At 35.4% G+C, this 22867-nt stretch overlaps 1 protein-coding gene across 1 annotated transcript in view; it reads left to right on the top strand.

Annotated features, from left to right (window-relative positions):
• Nucleotides 1-8336: 8336 nt before the first annotated feature.
• Nucleotides 8337-22867, top strand: part of Obsc (Obscurin) — a 204517-nt gene continuing 189986 nt past the window's right edge. Inside the window, exon 1 of the mRNA XM_032437394.2 lies at nt 8337-8527. Coding sequence (XP_032293285.2) covers nt 8519-8527 — 9 coding nt within the window. The 5' untranslated portion in view covers nt 8337-8518. The remainder of the gene's footprint in view (nt 8528-22867) is intronic.

Consider the following 22867-nt stretch of genomic DNA (forward strand, 5'->3'; position numbering starts at 1 on the left):
TGAAATTTTCTACAGTATATCTTATTGTACCATAGAATATTTGTGTATTCTGAAAAAGTCAATTGCATTTAAATTGTGGCTCTAATTGGTTGGCAATAAAAGTTTGGTTATTAACTTGATTTATAGCCGTGTTGTGGTAGCGGGGAGGGATAGGTATAAAATGAAAGATAATTGACGTATATATAATATTCTAGAAGTAACATATCATGTTTGGTGGCTCTAGCTCTTATAACTTACTCCGTTTGCAAGCAATCGATAATCGAGTCGATATCGATATCCTGTTTTTGGGCAATTTTGGTAAATAATAAGAGCTAGAGTCACCAAACTTGACATATAGCTTCTAAAATAGAATATATATATGCATTTGCTGTTGGAAGAAGAGGGTTCAGGGTATCCCCTAGTTGGGAGCTCCCGACTAGAACCTCTTGTTTAAATTATTTTTATTACAGCTTAAGCAAACGACTTCGTAGCGCGTGTTTCGTTCGGTGTAGGTAGAAGAGGGTTCCGGGTATCCCCAGTCGGGGGCTCCCGACGAGACCTGCTTTAAATTATTTTTATTACTGCTAAAACAAACGAGCTCATAGCGAGAGCTGTAATTTATGTTAGTGAAAGAGGCTTCAGGGTATTCCCTAGTCGGGAACATTCAATTAGAGCCTCAGATGACCAAAAAGCATCGATCGATCGTAAAAAATTTATATGCGAACAACCTTTATGGTTTTTATGGTTGGATTCTATGGGGTTACACATGTTTGCATATATTGTTAATTTGAAAATATTTGTGATCCATAGATGACAACACTTACTAAATAATATTGCAGTCGTTGGAAACAAATCAACTGCGCTAATATAAAAATCGCGCTTAGTCAATCTGCTGTTTTGGCATCTTACATTTCAGATTCTTTCAAAACTTTCCAACTCGATAATAGAGATTTAAAAGTACTCAATAATCAGCTAATAGCATAACTAGCAATGCAACATTCTACTTATTTCTGTATTCTTAAACATTTTATGATTGAAAGCGCCTTTTTATACCCTGAGCCCATTAAATATCCAAATGTATGAAGAAAGCATCTCCGACCCCGTAAAGTAAGTATATTCTTGATCAGCACTAATAGCCGAGTCGATCTAGCCATGTCCGTCTGTCTGTCTGTCCGTCTGTCCGTATGTATGAACGCAAGGATCTCAGAGCCTATAAGAGCTAGAGAATTGAAATTTTAGATGTTAATATTTACTTATTAATATATTCACCATTGAGTAGCTTGTCAATGTGCTTGATTGTGTGAACTGCATTTGTATGGTAAAGAAAACTTACTACTTGTCTACTATATCGAAAATATTTTTTGTTTGACTGACTGACTGAATATTGATTAATGCTAGGAAGCTGAAAGTTACCTTAGTAACCTTATGTGATGAAGGTGCACTTTAAGACGGGGTTTCGGGAAGTTCCACCCGCAAGTGTGGAAAAATCGAAAAACGTTTGTATAAAACTTTTTATACCCTTGCAGAGGGTATTATAATTTTGTCGTGAAATGTGTAACGCATAGAAGGAGATATCTCCGACCCCATAAAGTATATATATTCTTAACCAGCATCAACAGCCGAGTCGATATAGCCATGTGCGTCTGTCTGTTTCTATGCGAACTAGTCTCTCAGTTTTAAAGCTATCTTAATAAAACTTTGCAGAAGCCCTTCTTTCTGTTGCACGCAGCACATATGTCAAAACCAGCTGGATCGGACCACTATATCGTATAGCTACCACGGAAACGATCGGTGCAAAATTAAGTTGTATAAAAAAACATGTTGTTTTTCAAGATATCTTGACCAAACTCGGCCTTTATTAGTTTTACTATGCTCTGCATATAAATGCAAAATCCTATTAAGATCGGTACATTATATCATATAGTTGCCATAGGAACAATCGGTCGAAAATTAAGTTGTTGGATGGAAAACTTTCTTGTCATTCAAGATATTTTGATTACATCGGACTACTATATAATATATCTGCCATAGGAACGATCTGTCGAAAACTAGGTGTTTGGATAAAAACCTTTTTTATTTATCAAGATATCTTGCCCAAACTCGGCATTAACTATTTTCCCTGTGCTTCTTAGATGCGGGCAAAGCACTACACGCATTATGAAAAGGTTGGGTCGGCAAGGGTATTAGATCTTCGGCGTGCCGGAGATAGCCTTTCTTTCTCGTTTGTTTACCATTTTGAAAGATCTTTGTAAAATTCATTTGATGGGTGTTTCGCACTTTTTGGAAAATCCATCTCCCCAGTTAAATTTATTTATTTATTCAAAATAAAAGCTGTATGAGAAAATTGTATACGTACAACGGGCAAGTTTGGGTTATATTAGCTAGTTATTATATACCACTTATTATCAATTTGAAAAATTAAGTAAAAATAATACATATAAATAAATAATAATGTGAAGATAAGTCAGCATCAGGATATTTGCTTGAATTCTGGAAAGCGCAAAGTCGCAGAGCATTGTCTGTCGAAAATACGACCAATACGATACCAAATTGTCAAATATGTACATATATGTTATGTATGTATTAAAGGGTATGTAATCAGTTTTGGTATGGCAATATTTATAGTTTTTTAAAATATTTTCTCCAAACAAAGTAAATTTTTATTACTAGTTTTTGTTCTAGCCACAACGTATCCGGTCATCTGCCGCATTGCTTTGCGACGACCATCACTAAGACAGTTCTTGCAATTGTTTTCCTCAAATAAAAAAAAAATTACGAGCTTCACTTATTTCACCACATGACTTTATCCCATCTTTCAGTTGGGCGGGAGCTAGGATTCAGCAGTTTGTAATGGAATGGCTACCAGGCGACAAACTATATAGTTTAGTAAACTTACCTATCGGATACATTCAATTAGTTTTTTTTTCCGATAGTTCGGCTGTTCTAATTAGAGAAATGTATAAAATGAGCATCTCTAATTACAGTTTCAGTCAAACTGCTACGGCAAGAAAATGCTAATTTCAGCATAGTGTGTAACAACTGTCGGTAACAATTATTTACTTTATTAATAGTGTTTGTTAAACAATATTATGTCAGTTAAACAATATTATAAAACACGGAAATTCGTTCTTTATTACTCGATACAGCCGCACCGTTACACAATCTTTCAAAAAATCATCGCTTATAGAAATATAGATACATTCCTTCGCTTTGTTTCGATGTATCAAGTACATAAAACAGTGTTAAATATGCATACTCATTGATAGCTTATTTTAACAGCGGTTTTGTTCAAATTTAAATAATTAAAAATAAAAATTATTTAAACAGTATATAAATATTTATACTACATATTCTTAATGTTTTTATTTTTTACATATTTTATATCGATTTATAATTTTTCTTAGAACTGGTAAAAAAATGTATACCAATATCCATTACTCCAAACAATTTAAAAAAATAAAAATTAAAAAGTATTCATTCTTAATGGTGTTAAGGAATTTGTTTGACAAAACATTTTTAGTTCTATCTCTATCTAGATGAAATATAAATAATAATAAACAATTCGTTATATATATTGTTACAAATTTAACCAATTACAAATCTGGGTATAACATATGTACGTAGACTTTTCATATTTTTAAGTGCTGGTGCGTAGCGTTGTTTCTATGTATATATTTTAAAATAATGGAATATTTCGTTTTCGTTTGGGCTGCTAAATATAAAAATTTTGTGCAATAAATTTTTAAGTTAAATTCAATAAACTATCTATATTTTTCAGTCTTACCTCCTGTTGCTGCTCTGTGTAAACCTTGATGTTAAAACTACTTTGTTAAAGCGGATAATATGCGGTGTACTGAGCTTAAATGTAAATAAATAATTAAGAATTTAATTTAAAGAAATTGTATAACTATTTTCATTGACTTAAAAACACAGATTTTCAACCGACCCAACCTCAGTACACAACATGCTTTCATATGTGAATACAAATTTGGGATAGGTCGTGATTAGCGCTACAAAACTAACCAAATTAATTTCTTTGCCTGCAAATACCAGAGCTGTTATGTAGTATGTATATTAACACACATGCTAACATAATTTCTTGCACGGCCGAAGCTGAGAGTACATCTATTTTAAGCTTTTTCGCTCTTTTAGCTGTGAGAGCGTAAGATATTTATTTTAGTTTGCTTCTTCGTTTTTAAAAAAATCAAGGTGCATAGTAGCATTTTGTTTTATGGCTTACTCATCTTAACGTTTATATTATCTTTGGTTTAATATATGTATATATATATATGGCATATGTTATATATATATATATATATATATATATATATATATAAATATATATATATATATATATATATATATATAAATTTATTTATTTATTTAAATATTTGCGTACAGGCGAAGACAGATAAATAAAAAGACTTGGACAGAGAAAAATATAATAATAAAAATAAACAGTCCATTTTATCTATTTGGTATGGCATATGTCGGGTATTGCCCGGCCTTGCCCGTGGAACGTTTTGTGCTAAAAATTGTAGATTTTACCTTTCTACTAAGTACACGAACTGACTGATTGGCGGTGATCAGTCTGAACAAATAGTTTAATATATATAATTTTTATATTTCCGACGAAGCTTTGGTGGGCAGACAAAAATGCTTGGATATAAATATTGAACTTGACAGAATACAATATATATTTTTAATATTTAAGCGTAACAAGAAACTGTAATACTATCTCCGTAAAGCTAAGCCTAATAGACTAGAATACAACCTGTGGAGTGCCACAAGATACCTAAAGAGACCTTATAATAGGATTTCACCCATTCTCAATTCATCTGGTTCCTGGTGTAGTTCCAACGCGGAGAGAGGACACTCTTTTCACTTCATCTGGAGAGAGTTTTCACACCCTTCAACATATGTTCTGCCTCGGATGCAACAGTCACACAGCTATTTTTAGATATTTTAGCACATTGCCAAATGGATATGGCAACATGCCCGATACTATCAGAAGTCGAAAATGTAGTGTCTGGCTTCAAGGCAATCAAAAGCCCGGGCTACGACGGCATCGATGCAACCACCATCAAGCTCATTCCCCCACATGCCCTTGCCTTTCTTTCGACCATCTTTATAGTATCATTAGGCTCCACCACTTGTCCTCAACCTGAACTTAAGCCTGGAAATCCTAAACAAGACCCTGCCTCCTATCGACCCATCAGCTTATTGGCAATACACTCGAAAGTATTTGAAAGAATATTTTTGGTCAGATTATTGCCACTGCTGAAAGACGGGAACTTCATACCAGATAACCAATTTGGCTATGGGAGGCAGCATGGAACCCCAGAGCAATGTCACAGGATAATACAAACAATTTTAAACTCCTTTGAAACTAAAAAATACTATTTAGCGGCCTCGATATAAAGCAGGACCCAGTCCCATATACCCTGTACAAAGCTGACTTTCCTGTTGTCGACAGAAAAGACCAGATCATCGCCACCTACGCAGATGATACTGCATTTGTAGCTTCGTCAAAGGATCTTGTTGAAGCCGCCCGTCATCCTGCAAGCTCAGCTGTCAAGCCTCGAACCTTGGCTCCAAAGATGGAATATTGTGGTCAATGCAGCCAAGTACACACGTTCACCACAAAACGGCCACACGCTGCCAACAGAAAACACATTAAAGTATCTCGGCCTAACCTTAGACAGGAGATTGAGGTGGTCAACCCAAAAGAAAGCGGCGTTGCCTGAAAATCCTGCAGATAAATTGGCTCCTTGGGTTCAGATCGCAGCTAAGCTTAAGATACAAAGTGCTTCTATGCAAAGTTTTTCTAAAGTCAATCTGAAAATACGGAATCAGCTGCAAAGATTTCAAAACTAAACAGTGTGCATGCTGATTAAGGCCACATATTATGTGAAAATCCATCCACAAGGACCTCCACGTCCCACCCATCACCGAAGAAGTGAATCAAATAAGCCTGAAGCACAAAAACCGACTGGATATAGCCACCTTTCATAATTATTGTATTTTGTATTTCTTTATATTATATTCAGCTCGAAAAGTATTGTTAATGAAATTTTGACAAACATACAGATAGAAATTCAGACGGGCCAATTGAAAATTAAAATTATTAATTGTCATGTCGCGCTGTATGTCTATAGATATTTTTATACCCTAAAACCAATAAAAAATGGGTATAAGGCTATATTGTATTTGCGCAAAATCCAAATGTATGTAACAGGCAGAAGGAAGCATCTCCGACCCCAAAAAGTATATATATTCTTGATAAGCATCAATAGCCGAGTCGATCTAGCCATGTCCGTCTGTTTGTCTGTCCGTCCGTCCGTCCGTATGTATGAACGCAAGGATCTCAGAACCTAGATGCAGGTGATCCTAGTGCCTGCGCAGATCTTGTTTGTTTTCGATAATCGATAACTTACTCCGTTTCCTAGCAATCGATAATCGAGTCGATATCGATATCCCGTTTTTTGGGCAGTTTTGGTAAATAATAATAGCTAGAGTCACCAAACTTGACATAAAGCTTCTAAAATAGAATATATATCTGCATTTGCTGTTGGAATGAGGGTTCAGGGAATCCCCAGGCCGGGAGCTCCCGACTAGAACCTCTTATTGTGTTTGTGTGTGTGTTGAATCTAAGCGTGAGTAGGATATTAGTAGAATATTCTATATATGACTGAGACAGATAGAGAGACAAGCAGACAGATAACCAGGCATGGCACACACGTAGAGGGACACAGACTCATACAGGCCAATCGTAGAATATATATTGAGTGGTATGTACGCATGCATGTATCTTTCTATTTAGTGCCAAAGAATGGCGTTTGTATCTGTGTTTTGAATCTAGACATGTTTACATATTTTTATTTATTTTGTTATTTTATTTATAAGTACATGTAAATGTACATATGTACATGTACATGTATATATATATGTATATATACATGTATATATACATGTTTATATACATGTTTTTATACATGTATATGTATATGTATATGTATATGTATATGTATATGTATATGTATATGTATATGTATATGTATATGTATATGTATATGTATATGTATATGTATATGTATATGTATATGTATATGTATATGTATATGTATATGTATATGTATATGTATATGTATATGTATATGTATATGTATATGTATATGTATATGTATATGTATATGTATATGTATATGTATATGTATATGTATATGTATATGTATCTGTATATGTATATGTATATGTATATAAATGTATATGTATATGTATATGTATATGTATATGTATATGTATATGTATATGTATATGTATATGTATATGTATATGTATATGTATATGTATATGTATATGTATATGTATATGTATATGTATATGTATATGTATATGTATATGTATATGTATATGTATATGTATATGTATATGTATATGTATATGTATATGTATATGTATATGTATATGTATATGTATATGTATATGTATATGTATATGTATATGTATATGTATATGTATATGTATATGTATATGTATATGTATATGTATATGTATATGTATATGTATATGTATATGTATATGTATATGTATATGTATATGTATATGTATATGTATATGTATATGTATATGTATATGTATATGTATATGTATATGTATATGTATATGTATATGTATATGTATATGTATATGTATATGTATATGTATATGTATATGTATATGTATATGTATATGTATATGTATATGTATATGTATATGTATATGTATATGTATATGTATATGTATATGTATATGTATATGTATATGTATATGTATATGTATATGTATATGTATATGTATATGTATATGTATATGTATATGTATATGTATATATGTATATGTATATGTATATGTATATGTATATGTATATGTATATGTATATGTATATGTATATGTATATGTATATGTATATGTATATGTAATATGTTTAGTAATAAGTAGTAGTATTATTACAAATTTATTAATCTATAGAGATATGTGTTGTCCGTCTAAAATTGGGCTAAAATGCAGTTATGTTCTTAATATATTGTAAGTAAATATATATACACGTTCGTTCACAGTAGTTCTTTGTACTTTTGCAAATAAATACACACATGCTCATTCATAAATAAACTTTTAGTGCATGTGCACTATTTTTAAATTGAGAATCTTTTATTTTTCTTGTTTTTTTTACGAAAAAATTTTTTTAACGGCAAATATCGATTTACATTTTCAGTCGCATTGATGTCGTTGAAGATTGCTGGTATAAGATAGTTTATTGTGTGACAGTTAAAATAGTATATATAATAAAAATTTATTTCCTTAGAATTCTTATGCTTTCGAACAATTTCTTTATTATATATAAGTGTAACGAGAACACAATGTTGCGCAATATTAATTTTCCGAACCTCGAAGGAAAAAATGTACATGCATCATAAAAACTAAGTGTGTGATACATTGTTGATATAAAAAAATTTTAACAACAAATTTGGTTTAAGAGTTACAAGATTTCACAGTAATAATGAATAAAGTAAGTATGGGCATATACATATATAAGAGTGTATTGCCCGGCATTGTCCGTAGAACTTTTTGTGCTTAAGATTTTAGATATTACCTTTTCACCAAGTCCACGCCTGTGCAAAATTGAATTCTTTTAAAAAATATGTTTTAAGTGCATCGAATAAAGCACCAAATGTTGAAATCAGCGGATGCCTCCCATGTTAGTCTTGTGATGAGAATCTTGAAGGCGAAAAATTATATTTTTACAATTAAGCATTTGAATCAAATTTTCCATCCAAGAGCGGGGAACTTTGCGAAATCGTATTTAATAAATTCTCACAAAGAAAATCTTGCAATTTTTTTCATAAAGATCTAAGCACAATCCACTGAAAACTTTGCCAATTCAACCTTTAGCCCGTGCTTATCATACAAGAAGAGTGGTGTTGCGAAATGAATTTTCACAAAGATTATTAAAAACGATTTTGAGGCCGATCGAATGGTAAACAAAAACATGAATGCAACTTTTTTACGCTTATTTACCTTAGTTGTGGATGGAATCTTCGAAATCATTGAATGTACTGCTTTAGAACATAATAAAAGCTTTGTCAAATCAGTTTCCCATAATCAGTTAGAACAAACAGTTTTGTATATAGATTTATAAATTGACAATGACCCTTGCGATTGGAAGCGAGCACTTGCACTTATAGCGCTGACGCACACAACAGTGCGGTTAATGGTCTAGTTGCAACGCTTCGCAGCGGTAACATAATTCCTTGCATAGGGCGCAAGGTCAGCGTTATCGCTTCCGCTTAGCCGGCTGCAGATTTTAAAAACGTTTTGCTTAAATTCAGATTATATTTGCTTTTGTAATTAACAACAAGTTCCAATAAATATACCTATTTGGCGCTACCGAATGCATAACTGTTTAATTGTCGAGCCAAGATAACTCTGGTAGCTAGCCAACAATAAGGAGGGGGCCCACGAGATCGCCATTTTTTGGTGTACACCTACTAATGGAATCTGTAACCTACATTAACACCTACATTATATACTTTGTAAAATCTGGCAGGTGGTTTATTCAACTGTGGCAGTGACTGTAAAAAAATAATTAATGTACAACAAATACTCGCATAAAACGAACGCTCAAATTTAAATATCAGTCTGGGCAACAATGAAAACTGCCGACCGTGCACAGTCGGTCATAATATATTTATGAAGCAACTAAAAATTGAATCAAATTGCGAGAACTCGCAAAAAATAAATGAGTTATTCAAAGTGCATTAGTCGAACAGGCAGCGAGATTAATTGTGGACGTCAGCATAAGATGCGAGGGGAAGCAGTAATACGAGCTCTGTCGTCTACCGTTTGAACTAAAAAATACGGAAAACTTTTTTAAAGGCTTTGTCTGACGCTAACATGAAAGTAGCGAGAGAGAAAGCCCAATTCTTTTCGGGGGCCATTCAGTAGTTCGGATTCATATTAGCTAGTGGAGGCCAAAAACTTACCCAGTAAAGTAAGGGCAATATAAGAATACGTAGAGCCAAAGAATTTGTTTGCCCTCAGATAATTTCTTAGCTTTGCTGACTTTACCTAAAATTTCAAAATACTTTTCGATGTAACCACTGATCTAGACTTTAGTGTAGGCAATGTTCTCTCGATATACAGGACCGATGGCATAGCCCTTGCCCTAATAGTCGTAGCGAATGGACGGATCACTGACTATTCCCACTAACTATATACCTGCAGTGGATGGTAAAGCACTAAAGAAATCTCTCTGAGTTCTTAAGTATAATAGATGACAAGTCTAGAATGAAAATCAAATAAATTTAATTCACATTTATCATACAAGAAGAAATTGGTGAAATGTGGGAAACACTTTTCAAATGAATTTTCATAAAGTAATTTGAAAATGATTTAAGTCCGTTTGGATGCTACGCACAAAAATTTTATGCAACCGTTTTTTGTTTATTTACTACCATTGTGGATGGAATTTTCGAAATCACTGAAACAGGTATTCTTTGAAAATTAATTTAAGGCCGATCGAATGCTAAGCAAACAAGTTTCATAAAGCCTTTTTCATGACATTTCTACACTAGAGGGTAGGATTTCCAAAGCCCGAACTAAGAGTGCACCTCCATAAGTGCCTAGAGTGAAAATGTCAGTTTCAAAGAAGACGCGTATGTGTTGATACATGTATACAGAAATTCTTGGAATTTGCGCTAGCTGCTGCTAACAAGTGCACGGTCAAAACACATAACTTTTGTGTGTTTCTTAATGACATTTTCTACAATCTATATTATTGTACCATAGAATATTTGTGTATTTCGAAAAAGTCAATTGCATTTAAATTGTGACTTAAATTGGTTGGCAATAAAAATTGGGTTATTAACATGATTTATAGCTGTTGGGTGGTAGCGGCGAGGTTGCGATACGCATATAATGAAAGATACTTGATATGTGTATTATTCTAGATAAAACATATAAATTTTGATGACTTTAGCTCGTATTATATGCATAAATAGCGGGTATAGTCCGGCCTTGCCCGTGGCACTTATGTTATAAAATCAATGTTCTCGAATAGCTAAAATGATTTTGAAACTGCTCTCTACTCTCATAAAACAGTCTTACGTCATTTTACCACTGTTTCGAGTAGAATTTCCCAAATCGCTGAAACACGTATTCATTATATTCTTATATAGAGCTTTAAAAATAACTCGGACACAGCTTGAAAGCTAAAGGCCACCCACCAAATCTTTACTCTCATTGCCTCCAAGGAGGAATGGATTTTTCGAAAAGTGTGAAACGCCCCTCTAATGAATTTTAGCAATGATCTTTGAAAATAAGTTTGAGGCCGATCCGATAGTTAACAAAAAAGTGTCATACCAACGTTTTTCGCTAATTAACCACTGTTGTTGGTGGAATTTTCCAAATTGCTGAAACACGTATTCACTAAGTTCTTATGTATAGCTTTAAAAATAAGTTAAAAAAATCTTTGAATCGCATTTCTACTGAAGGAGGTTAGATTTATCGAAATATGTGAAACACGTTTCAAATGATTTTTCCACCAAGGAGGAATACATTTTTAGAAAAGTGTAAAACACCCCTCAAATGAATTTGAACAAAGAACTTTGAAATTGGGTTTGAGGCCAATCGGATGGTAAACAAAAAGGTTTAATACAAACGTTTTTCACGATTTTCCCATACTTGCGGGTGGAATTTCCCGAAACCCCGTTTTAACATGCACCTTCATCACATAAGGTAACTACAGTGAAATTTTCAGCTTCCTAGCTCTTACGGTTTGGGCTGTGGGTTGATCACCAATCAGTCAGTCAGTCAGGACAAACAGTTTTACATATAGAGATTTGCTTAAAAAAGGGGGTGCTATATCGATTTTTATCGCTTACTTGGAAACGGAGAAAGTTATCGATTATCGGAACAAACACGATCTGCGCAGGCACTAGGAGCACCTACATCAAGTCTCTAGCTCTTATAGGATCTGAGATCCTTGCGTTCATTCATACGGACAGACGGGCGGACGGACAGATGGACAGACAGATAGACAGACATGGCTAGATCGACTCGGCTCTTGGTGGTGATCAAGAATATATATACTTTTTGGGGTCGGAGATGCTTCCTTCTGCCTGTTACATACATTTGGATTTTGCACAAATACAATATACCCTTAGAACCCATTTTTAATGGGTTCAGGGTATAAAAATGTAATACGTCATATTACAGAGTACGTACGTAAATGTGAGAAATGTCAAAAAGCTAAAACTACCTAGCACACTAAAACCCCGTTGACCATTACAGCAACACCAATGAGTGTGTTTTTTACAAAATACTAGTCGACACATTACCTAAGTCAGAAAATGGTAACAAATGTGCAGTTACGATTACTTGTGACTAATGAAAAGATCGTGCTGTCGAAAAAGCTATATTCCAGTCCTTTATTCTAAAGTAGAGTCCAAAGAAGACGTTAATTACAGGTATGGGTACAGAATAAAAGAGCTTCATAATAAATGTCTTATCTTAATGACTATTTTTTAACAATAACATAAAAACTTAGCATGAGCGCTGACCATGCATTACTCAGGCAAATGTCCGAGCACACTGCGTACGAGAAGTACATAGCATTAATACGCATTAATACTTTAATGTAACTATATATGCATTAGTACTGTCTTTCTTCCAGAGTATTGTTTGCATTTAATATTATAGTGCTCAGTTAGAATTGTACGATATCATAATGAAAATCATTCTGACACCCAGACGTCTTGTTTTCTGCAGTACCCTTCCTCTGTTCTGGTAGTAAATCGTTGTTGCAACGATATTGCGCATTATCTACGGATGCCTTAAAAATCAAAGTCCGTCCACTTTGCTGGAATGATCTTGCACTTGGTAGTCACCAGGTGAATAAATTACTTCACCGATAGCTCCGATAGATGCGTCAGTGAACACGAAAAGTTATAATGAGCCCATCTTAAAAGTTATGGAACCACCGATCACGACAGCAAACACTGATTTGTAAGCTTCAGTTGCGGTTCTTTGCTATTGATCAGCGTAACTTGACCGAAACTTTTCCTCCCAGTCGTGCTTCAACAATCATAACTCATTAGCATTAAAGGCTCTTAGTCGTCTGCATTGAATACGGCTTCAAAGGAATTACTACTCAACCAAATCTAGCTATTACGTCGGCTCGACAAGCATAGTAAAATTTAGTGACGCCTGGGGTACGGCTGACTCTTACTCAAGCTCTCAAGGGGCTTTTTCGCAACAGAAACTCTACTAACGACTTTAAGGAAAATTTGAAGCTGCTAGCTTTTGTATGCTTAGTGGCCAATCTTCGCTTCCCATTTTGCACGTGTCATTGAAATACTTGGTTTGGCAATATAAACTTTGTTTTTCATTCTCTTTATTCATTTTCAATGCTTGGGTTAAACCTAAAATATTTAATTTTGTAACTAAAAATTATTTTAAGCTCCCATATAATGTGACGTGTCGCAATTGATTATCGTAAACAATTCTCAATTACAAATAAATTAAATGCCGATAGTTGTTTTACCTTAAGAGACACAGATAATACTTTCAACTCCCAGATAAGAGCAACGAATCACTCAATGCATACTGCACAGTGTTGCTGATACTATAGGTGACAAATTTCAATATCTAGAGAAATATTAAGTGCACCAAAGAGCTCTGCAGTAGCTCTTTTACTCAAACTTAGCTCAATAGCCCAGATTAAAGCTTAATGTAAAATGCAGAATACTGATTGCAGTTCATTGTACAATACCTCGGTAGCTCTTATCAAAAGTTGTTCAATTTAATATTAAGGAATGTAAGCAACACTTAGTACCGATGATGTTGGTAGATAGTGCTCTGTATACGTTATTTCAATTTGTGCAGCGAGCACCGTTTTTGTAAAATTCTGCAATATTATAAGTTAAGAACAGCTATTACAAATATCAATAGAAAGTAATCATGTACCCAGCCCAAAGATCACGGCCATGGTGCATGCCCAATAATGAACAGGTACGCCAAGTCAGCGCCCTTTTAAAGAGCTACCATGAGACGGTTCCAAAGTGGGATCCAACCTAGACACTCGACATCAAACATTCGGTGCAGGCAACAGCAGTTCGACCCGAACTAATATTCAATCAAGCAATTGTCAAATTAGTGTAAGCAGAACTTAAAATTAGCGGACGTGTTTTTCCTTATAAAAAAGAAAATAATTCAGAATTGTTAAATTGGCGCCCGAGCAGGGACCGAACGTCGTAATAGGATAACCCAAAGCGTAAGAACATATTTCTTGTAAAAATAGCCACTGCGCTCCACAAAAAAGTTTAAATGTTAAGTGCCTCAAACAGATACACTGCACTTGATCTCAAGTGGCAGTCGGTCGTTATCGCCCAACACCCGATAGTTAATTACACTATACACACATGCATCTATAGCATTAGCGTCTTTTCAATGTTCGTCCATTAATAAGATTAAATATTATAACAAAACTGTTCACCGATAGCCAAATAAAGCACTGCACTCGCAATATACACTCCGATTCTGTAACTCCCAAAGGACCCTCCAAAATAGAAGGATAGAACTATACACTGACTCTAAAATAATTTAAATTTATATTAGTAGAAAATAATACAAATTGGGTAAATAATAAGAGCTAGAGCCACCAAACATGATATGTTCCTTCTAGAATACTATATATACATATGTCAAGTATCTTTCATTTTATACCTATCGCCACCTCCCCGCTACCACCCCAGAGCTACTTGTAAATCAAGTTAATAACCCAACTTTTATTGCCAACCAATTTAAGCCCCAATTGAAATGCAGTTGACTTTTTCAGAATACACAAATATTCTATGGTACAATAATAATAATAATGTAGAAAATTTCATAAAGATCGGTTAAGAAAAAAAACAAAGTTATATGCAAGAATTTCTGTATACATGTACACGCACACATTCATGCGCGTCTGCTTCGCATTCTAAGAGCATGGAAATTGGGACTTTTTTCTGTAATCCTAGTTTAGTTTGTTGTTTTTTCTTAACTACTTGATTATTGGTGCTCGCTGCACAAATGTTAAAAATTATATATATATCATAAGTTGTAGCTATAGAATGAAAATAAATAAAACAACTAGCAACTCAAGCAGTCAATAATATAAAAAAATGGACTGAACACATGTCAAGCACACCAGAAAATTTCATAGATACTTCTACACAAACACAAGCATTACCCCTACCTAGCTTCGTAAGGGGAGAAGTCGGAAAACAACATCATGCGCGACGGCATTTTAAGACCTTCACGGTCACCGTACAAAACATGCAAATAGATACATATATTCAAAAGAATATCGTTTAGTCCCCGTCTACTTGAAACTTAATGCTGTAACAATTCGGGGCGGTACCCCATCCCTGAATTCAGAGAAATAATCGCACAATTAGTCGAGAGCAAACGTTTTTCTGTGCTCGATCTGAAGAATGGTTATCTCCGAATTCCACTCAAAGAGACAGCAATAAAAAATCAGCTTTTGCAGTAAACGCAGGTAAAGATGAAAAATTCCTCATCGAAAATTACAGGGGGGCTTAGAGATATTCTAAGATGGTCTCTCGTTGGTAAAATATGCTACGTTGACATCGTCTTCATTCAGATCGAGAAAGATTACGCCAAACATATGAAAGTAATCTTCACAAACGAAGGCAAGGTAAATGTGAAACTACAAGCCGACAATTGTGAGTTTTTTAAAGCCAAGGTCAGCGAAAAGCCAACGCCGAAAATGAAAGGGCAATAGAAAATTTCCATATTCCAAAACCGTCAAGGACCTATGTTCCTTGGGGGCTTATCATAGGAGATTAATTAGAGATTATGCCAGATTTGCCAAGCCTCGTAAAACTCTTCCAAAGTAAGAAAATGGCAAACTCTCTATAACTGCTTATAAAAAAGTAAAAGTGACGCTTGACAGCAGCGCACAGGACGTATTCGATGTGATATTAGCTTACCCCAATTTCGAAAGAGAATTTCATTAGACAGCTATCTGCGCCATCGGAGTAGTCTTAGAACAAAATGGTGCTTAACTTTATTTCAATAATCTTTACCTCATAGTATGAGCAAAAACATCCGTCGTTAAATTTTCTCCCTAAAAGATAGGTATGATATCGTCCAAAGTGAAACAATTTCACAGCCTCTCAAATGCATATTTGTAAAACACCAAAATCAATGGCAGTTTTTCTTAAAATGTGTTTGCTGATGGAGATATTTAAGCGGGTTAGTCAACTGGTGAAAAGTATTGAAAAAACTACTGTAGAGACTGACCGTGTTCAAGAATGATCTCACCGCGAGCAGATGTTTTAATCCGCGGGCCCATGAATACTATAATATCAAGGTATACGTTTTACTTGAGTTATTTCCTTGGAAACCTTCATGTTAGCGTCGCACAGGCTCTTCGAAACTCAACTTATATGCTTAGGGTGATCCTTTAAATGCTCAAAGAATATTATTATTTCATCCACGTTAACATAGCATGTTTTGCCAAACTGTTCAAGCACTTTTTGCTGTTTGCGGAGAAAGAAGTTTCATAAGAATCTTGGGCATTTTTCTTTCCTCGGCACAACCCAAACTGGGTTATTGCCGATGAACCTGAGGGCGGGATTATGCTGTTACATAATAATTTTTATTTCTTTCCTGACGAAATCAGTTGCTACATTTTGCATTAGAATGGGTCGGTGTCTTTTATACGGACTATGCTCCATTCAAGATCGAAAATACCTGTGCTCTATCCAAAACCATGCATTAGAATTCGTTTCATCTGGCATGCCAATACTATCAATATAAGTATAATTTGCAATGTCACAATAGTTGTGCTGTAGTCTTTCGGATACATGCCCATAATTGATATTGCCATTCTCAATATAGAAGGTTGCCCCCGCCTGAGTGAGCAAGTCGATGATAATATCGAACGGTGTCGGAGAGTCCAATAAAAACCACGAGACAATTTTCCCGAAGATGTTCATTAAACACTTTTGACGGATCTTGTTAAAAAATCGCAGGAACTCAATTCTTATCTCATTTACTGGCCCAAAATAAAATTTGACCACCGGTATGTCTGATAGGATTTTTTATTTCTCCCAGCCAGCTGTTTCCTAAAAAAATGTAAGAAATCATTTTTGATCCAGTATATTTTCAGCCAGCGTGATAGAGGCTTGGCCGTTCCCAAATGCATCCGTGAATTTGTGATCTACTTCACTGTGTTCTGAAGGCAGGGCTTAACTTTTCTTGGTATTCTCTCTTTGGCAGAAGCTCGTTTCTCTGTTGCACGCAGCACATATTTCAAAATTTACTGTCATAGGAACGATCGGTCGAAAATTAAGTTGTTGTATGAAAATCCTTTTTATTTACTAAGATATCTTGACCAAAATCGGCATTTAAAGATTTCACTATGCTCCCATCATTTTTGAAAAATCTTATTTACATCGGAATACAAAATCATATATCTGCCATAGAACCGATCGGTCGAAAATTAGGTTTTTGATTAAAAACCTTTTTTGTTTATCTTGATATCTTGACCAAACTCAGCAGTATCTATTTTTCCTGTGCTTCTTAGATACGGGCAAAGCACTATAAGCATTATGAAAAGGTTGGGTCGGCAGGGGTATTAGATCTTTAGCATTTCTTCTCATTTTTATGTGAATTTGGTTTTATTCCTTTTAAAAAATGAGCTCGCAGCGATTTCTAAATTTGGTGTTAATAGAAGAGGGATTAGGAGAATCCCTAACTGTGAACTGCCGCCTAGAGCCTCTTACTTGTTTTTTTTATGCCCTAAACTCATTGAAAATGGGTAAAAGGGGTATATTGTATTTGTGCAAAATGTAAATGTAGGTAACAGCCAGAAGGAAGCTTCTGTCCGTATGTATGAACGAAGGGATCTTACAAACTATAAGAGCTAGAGACCTGAAATTTTAGCTGTAGGTCCTCCGAGTCCATGCACAGATCGAGTTTATTTCTGATAATCGATAACTTACTCCGTTTCCAATCAATCGATAAATATCGATATCGACATCCTGTTTTTTTTAGCAAATTGTATAAATAATAAGAGCTAGAGCCACCGTGATCGCCACCTTCCCCTATTACATTATAGCTATAAATCAAATTAGTAACCCAACTTCCATTGCCCAACAATTTAAGCTTCAATTTGCATTTTACTTTACGCAATTTACTTTTCGAGCATACGCAAATATTCTATGGTACCATAAGATATACTGAGGAAAATTTCATCAAGATCGGTTAAGAAACACGTGTTTGCGGCACCAGCGCAAATTCGAAGAATATCTGTTTCGCATTCATCCACAGCAATATAATTGCGATTGTATCGTTTTCTATGCTACTAATTTTATTGATTTTTTCTAACTAAGACTTAATTATTGGTGTGGATGTTGATTAGAGGCGGTGGCGAGAGGTGTTGTCTGTCGTGAGTTCGAGACCTGCCGGGAAAACAATTTTTCTTATATGGCTGGTGTGGCTGTTGTGTAGAGACGACGGCAAGTAGTGCGGTTAGTTGCGAGTACGAGCCCTGCCAAAGGAAGAGGAGGGTTCTGGGAATCCCCTAGTCGGGAGCTCCTGACTAGAACCTCTAATTTTTATTTTTTTTTTTAAATAAATGGGGTTTATTTTATCGACTACTCTCGGTCCCATTATTGTTTTCCTGGCTATCATGTCAACGCACTTGGTTCTTGTTATACTAGTTGGCTTGAGTTCTATCCTTCCGTACATCGTTCGATGCTTGCCTAAGTCTCACTAGCCAAAGCCAAATTAGATTGTAGATCTTTTTACTGATACAAAAATACCATTGATTTTTAAAAGATTTTCTTAAGGTCTGACCTCGTCGTTATCAGGTTCATGAGTCATGGCGATTTTATTCGTGATGCCTGACCATCTGTAGCCCCTCACCGAAGTCTTGTTGACGTATGCGCAGTCCGGTATTTAGTACCATGTTATGCGATACCAGCAATGCTCTTACAGCTGAATAATGTGGTTTGCTGGCTTTATTTGGATTAATTAGGTGGTATGTTTCGGTGGCGGATCGCCTGTAAGCTACAAATTCGATTTTCGTGTCGCTGAGCCTAGGAAGTGTCTTAATTATACCATGATATTTTACGTCTTATGGCCCAGTGAACACATTAATTAGTTTTTTTTTACTCGTTGAAAATGCAGGTATGGCTGTCGAGTAAAGGCGGTGACAAGTTACTCGAGCGGTTACAGGTGCGAGTTCCATATAGGGATATTTCTTTCTTAAATTTATTTAGTTTTCAAATGAGCTCGTAGCGCGAGCTGCATTTGGTGTTGGTAGAAGAAGGTTTAGGGTATCCCATAGTCGGGAACTCATGAGCAGACTTGTTAATATCTAGATATGCTAAACTAATCAGAGCCTCAACTGATCGCAATCTCAAACAAATGATTAACGCAATCAAGACTTTAAGCAAACAGAAACTTGAATATTGAAAAGACTGAAGGTCGCAGGCTCCTTAGCTTGAAACACCGATCCTTTTATTTGTCGCATCTTCATTCTAAAACTGTGATTCAATGAATCACAATTCGCTTTTAGCAAAGCTAAGCATACCTGAAATTTCCCCCCGCATACCTCATAATTGTGACGCCGATCAGCTTATCCATCAAACTTAGGATGTGTTTAGATGCACTATGCGGAAAATCAAAATTCCCCAAACGACTTATTACTTTTTGGTCCTACTCTTAAAGTTGACATTCTTCAGATGACATTCCGTACAATAATTTGCGAGCATTACAGAAGACGTTATCGACATATATTGAACACACAGTTTAATATCCTTAGCTCTGTAAATTGCCGTCCGTAGTCTACATAACTTTGTTAATCTTCATCAAGCTGAGTATCCAATTGGGCTATGAGCTGAATATTTTGGAATCCCTTCAATTTTTTATTTTTATAAATGTTTATTGTATTGAATAAAAAAAATAAATTTGTATTACAACACAGTTGGCTTAGGTGAGAATTCGCCAAGCCTGGTTGGGTCCTCAGGGGAACTTGAGGGCGTATCGTATGTCGTGATTGGAGGAGGTCCTTGAACGAACTTACCTTGAGCCTCCCGACTACAGTATCGCTGCAGGCGTTCATTATACCAGTGTGCGAATGCCCTGACTTGGCTGTCTATGGTCGCCATTTTGAGGTCTTTGTGCAAGGTATTATAGAATTTGCGACGTACCGGTGAGCACCCCTCATTCGGTGCAAGGCCAAGTTTTGGAAAAAAACACGGACACCGTATCTCCAAGTTGGCTTCACCAACGGTAGAACTACCACGGCTTGGTTAATAAGATGTGCGTGCTGCAACAAAGCCTTGTTCAGGAACTGAAGTTGGGCGAGCTATAATTTCCCCTTAAGAAGTAGAAATGGTGCTCAATCAAACACAAATACTCACAGTTCTAACTTGGTTAACGAACACAATATGATGTGACAATATGGGCAACATTGACGATGTGGAGCATGGGGCATTTTTTTGGAGGGATCAACAGAAAGTGGCGGTCGATGCCCCGCTGGCAGGAAGTAGCAGCCGGCTGCTTCGGTCATGTAACCCTGCAGTGATGTCAGCTTATATGCCACCATCTCTATTACAGGTGGGTCATCTAGGCAAAACATATAGTTTATCATTCTCCCTCTCTCTCTCTATCTCTTGCAGTGCAGTGCAGTGACGTACTTGTAGTATGCCTTTGGCCTGGTGCTGGATTGCGTGCCCAAGCAAAGTGAAATTGAATGCGCAATCTTCTAAGTCAAACGCTACAGTCGACTTGGAAATAAGAAAAAGCGTTTGCAGGACGACGCTCTCTTAATGCCATGTTCTGTACTACTGACGGCGTATGCTATTTTATCTATCTCTCTCTCTCACTCTGTATCTTGTTATGTCTATCTTATTATCTCGATTTATACACACTCTCATTTGCTCTTGCTCGGTCGCCACGTGCCTGCGTACAATATGTTAAGTCTAAGAGCCTCCCGACCCGGCAATGCTGAATATATGTATATTTTAGAACATCCGCCTACCCAGCATCATTTGGTTATGTGTTTTATAAGCCATAAATTTTACTCCGAATATACCATCATACATGAAGGTATATAAACTATGTATAATTAAAATTTTATTTTATGCATCAACAAGTCAAACAACTAGGGAGTTGTCCAATTTAGTGCCACGGCCGATTTACCTGCTACCCTCTCGAGCCCCAATATCTCACGTATGTGCTTGAAAAACTAAACGTCTATTATTTAATTTTTTCTCCAATCAATTAAGTATAAAGACATAATTATCGTTCGTCATTTCCAGTGGTCGAATTGTATCCAGCGCTGAATGTTTTCATATCTGCTAAATCATAGAAAACATAGAATAAAAGTCGGAACATTTAGTGTATCCCCCACTAATCCTAGGCAACTTTAATAAGGGTAATGCGGCGGTGCCCTAACCCCAACTGCCTTCTCGGGCAGCATAGTTTTGACTCGAACTCTTGAACAGCTGAATATTGAAGCACTGCGTTTTGCTATTTTACTACAAACTGAAATTGCGAGCGAAACAGTTTATTCATCAAAGTCTTCGCGCGATTGGCTACCAATTTCATTTAAGCTGAGTAGTTTCGCATGGGGCCTGAAGCCACTTGATCTGCTCCAGCCTCCACTTATAGGAGACGTATTAGTAAGAGCAAACTTACATAAAATTAGATAGCTATGAGATTAAGAGCAATCCCCCTGTTTGCAGAGATCACTGCACGCAAGGCGTTATTTTTTTTTTCATTATTACAAGCGTAGGTTTTAAGTATATGCTAACAGCGTTGATAATTAGTACATGCATTCGGCGCATGAAAGGATCAAGCTACGAGCAACGAGGCAACGGCATTCGCTTATACATAGGTTATGCAAATAAGGCAATAAAGCTTTGAGCCACTGATAGAGTAGCCAAAGCAGCGGCAATTGCTACTCCAGAGGAACCGAGCAAAAATAAAATGTCCGGTTGCTGATCTTTTAACACTTTTATTACTTCATTGTATAAAAATAGGAAAACAACACAAGTTCCCGTCGGGATCATCAAAATGTTGCTCTATCGAGATATTTTTATAGCTGTTATCAATATAAATAATCAAACAGTCTTTATTTGTTTATTTGTCGTTAGTTACGAGAAGGCAGAACCGTTAAGTCTGTCCTATTTTTTCAATTTATATTAGTTAAACTAGGCAGGCGAACCGAAGTCGGTACATACCAGTTGCAAGAAAGCGACAATTATTATTTTGGTATTTTAACAATGCAGATGTCCGATTTGTACTTAGAATTAATATGTTAACAATGGAAGACATTTAATCTTAGAAAGCTCAGTCCTGTAAGCAAAATTGATTCTCTATGTCCTGAATTTGTGGAGTCTCGAGATGCAAACAAAGAGGGATAGGTAGTTGAAGGCTAATATTTGCGGAATCAAAAAACAGTTCGCCCATTTATTTATATCATAAATTTAAATACAAGTTATGTTATTAATAAATAAAATTATCATATACATATTATCATTATACATAGCTTATATTAATAATGTATAAATGATGTATAATTTACATATCAATTCTGATAAAAAACTAAGAGAAATAGTCACCACCTCTGAATAATTTAGACGTTATGTGGGGTGACTGAAACGAAGACGTACCCAAAAATTTGAATATAATAAAAAAAAGTAAAGTGAGTCCACTGAACTTTAAGTCTACGTATATATGCGATTTAATTTGTTTTGAGCGTGAATTAAAACTGAACAGCAGAACTCAAACATATTTATACCCTGAACCCTTTTAAAATGGGTAAAAA

The sequence above is a fragment of the Drosophila virilis genome, chromosome 5 (assembly GCF_030788295.1).
Source record: "Drosophila virilis strain 15010-1051.87 chromosome 5, Dvir_AGI_RSII-ME, whole genome shotgun sequence".
Taxonomy (NCBI): domain Eukaryota; kingdom Metazoa; phylum Arthropoda; class Insecta; order Diptera; family Drosophilidae; genus Drosophila; species Drosophila virilis.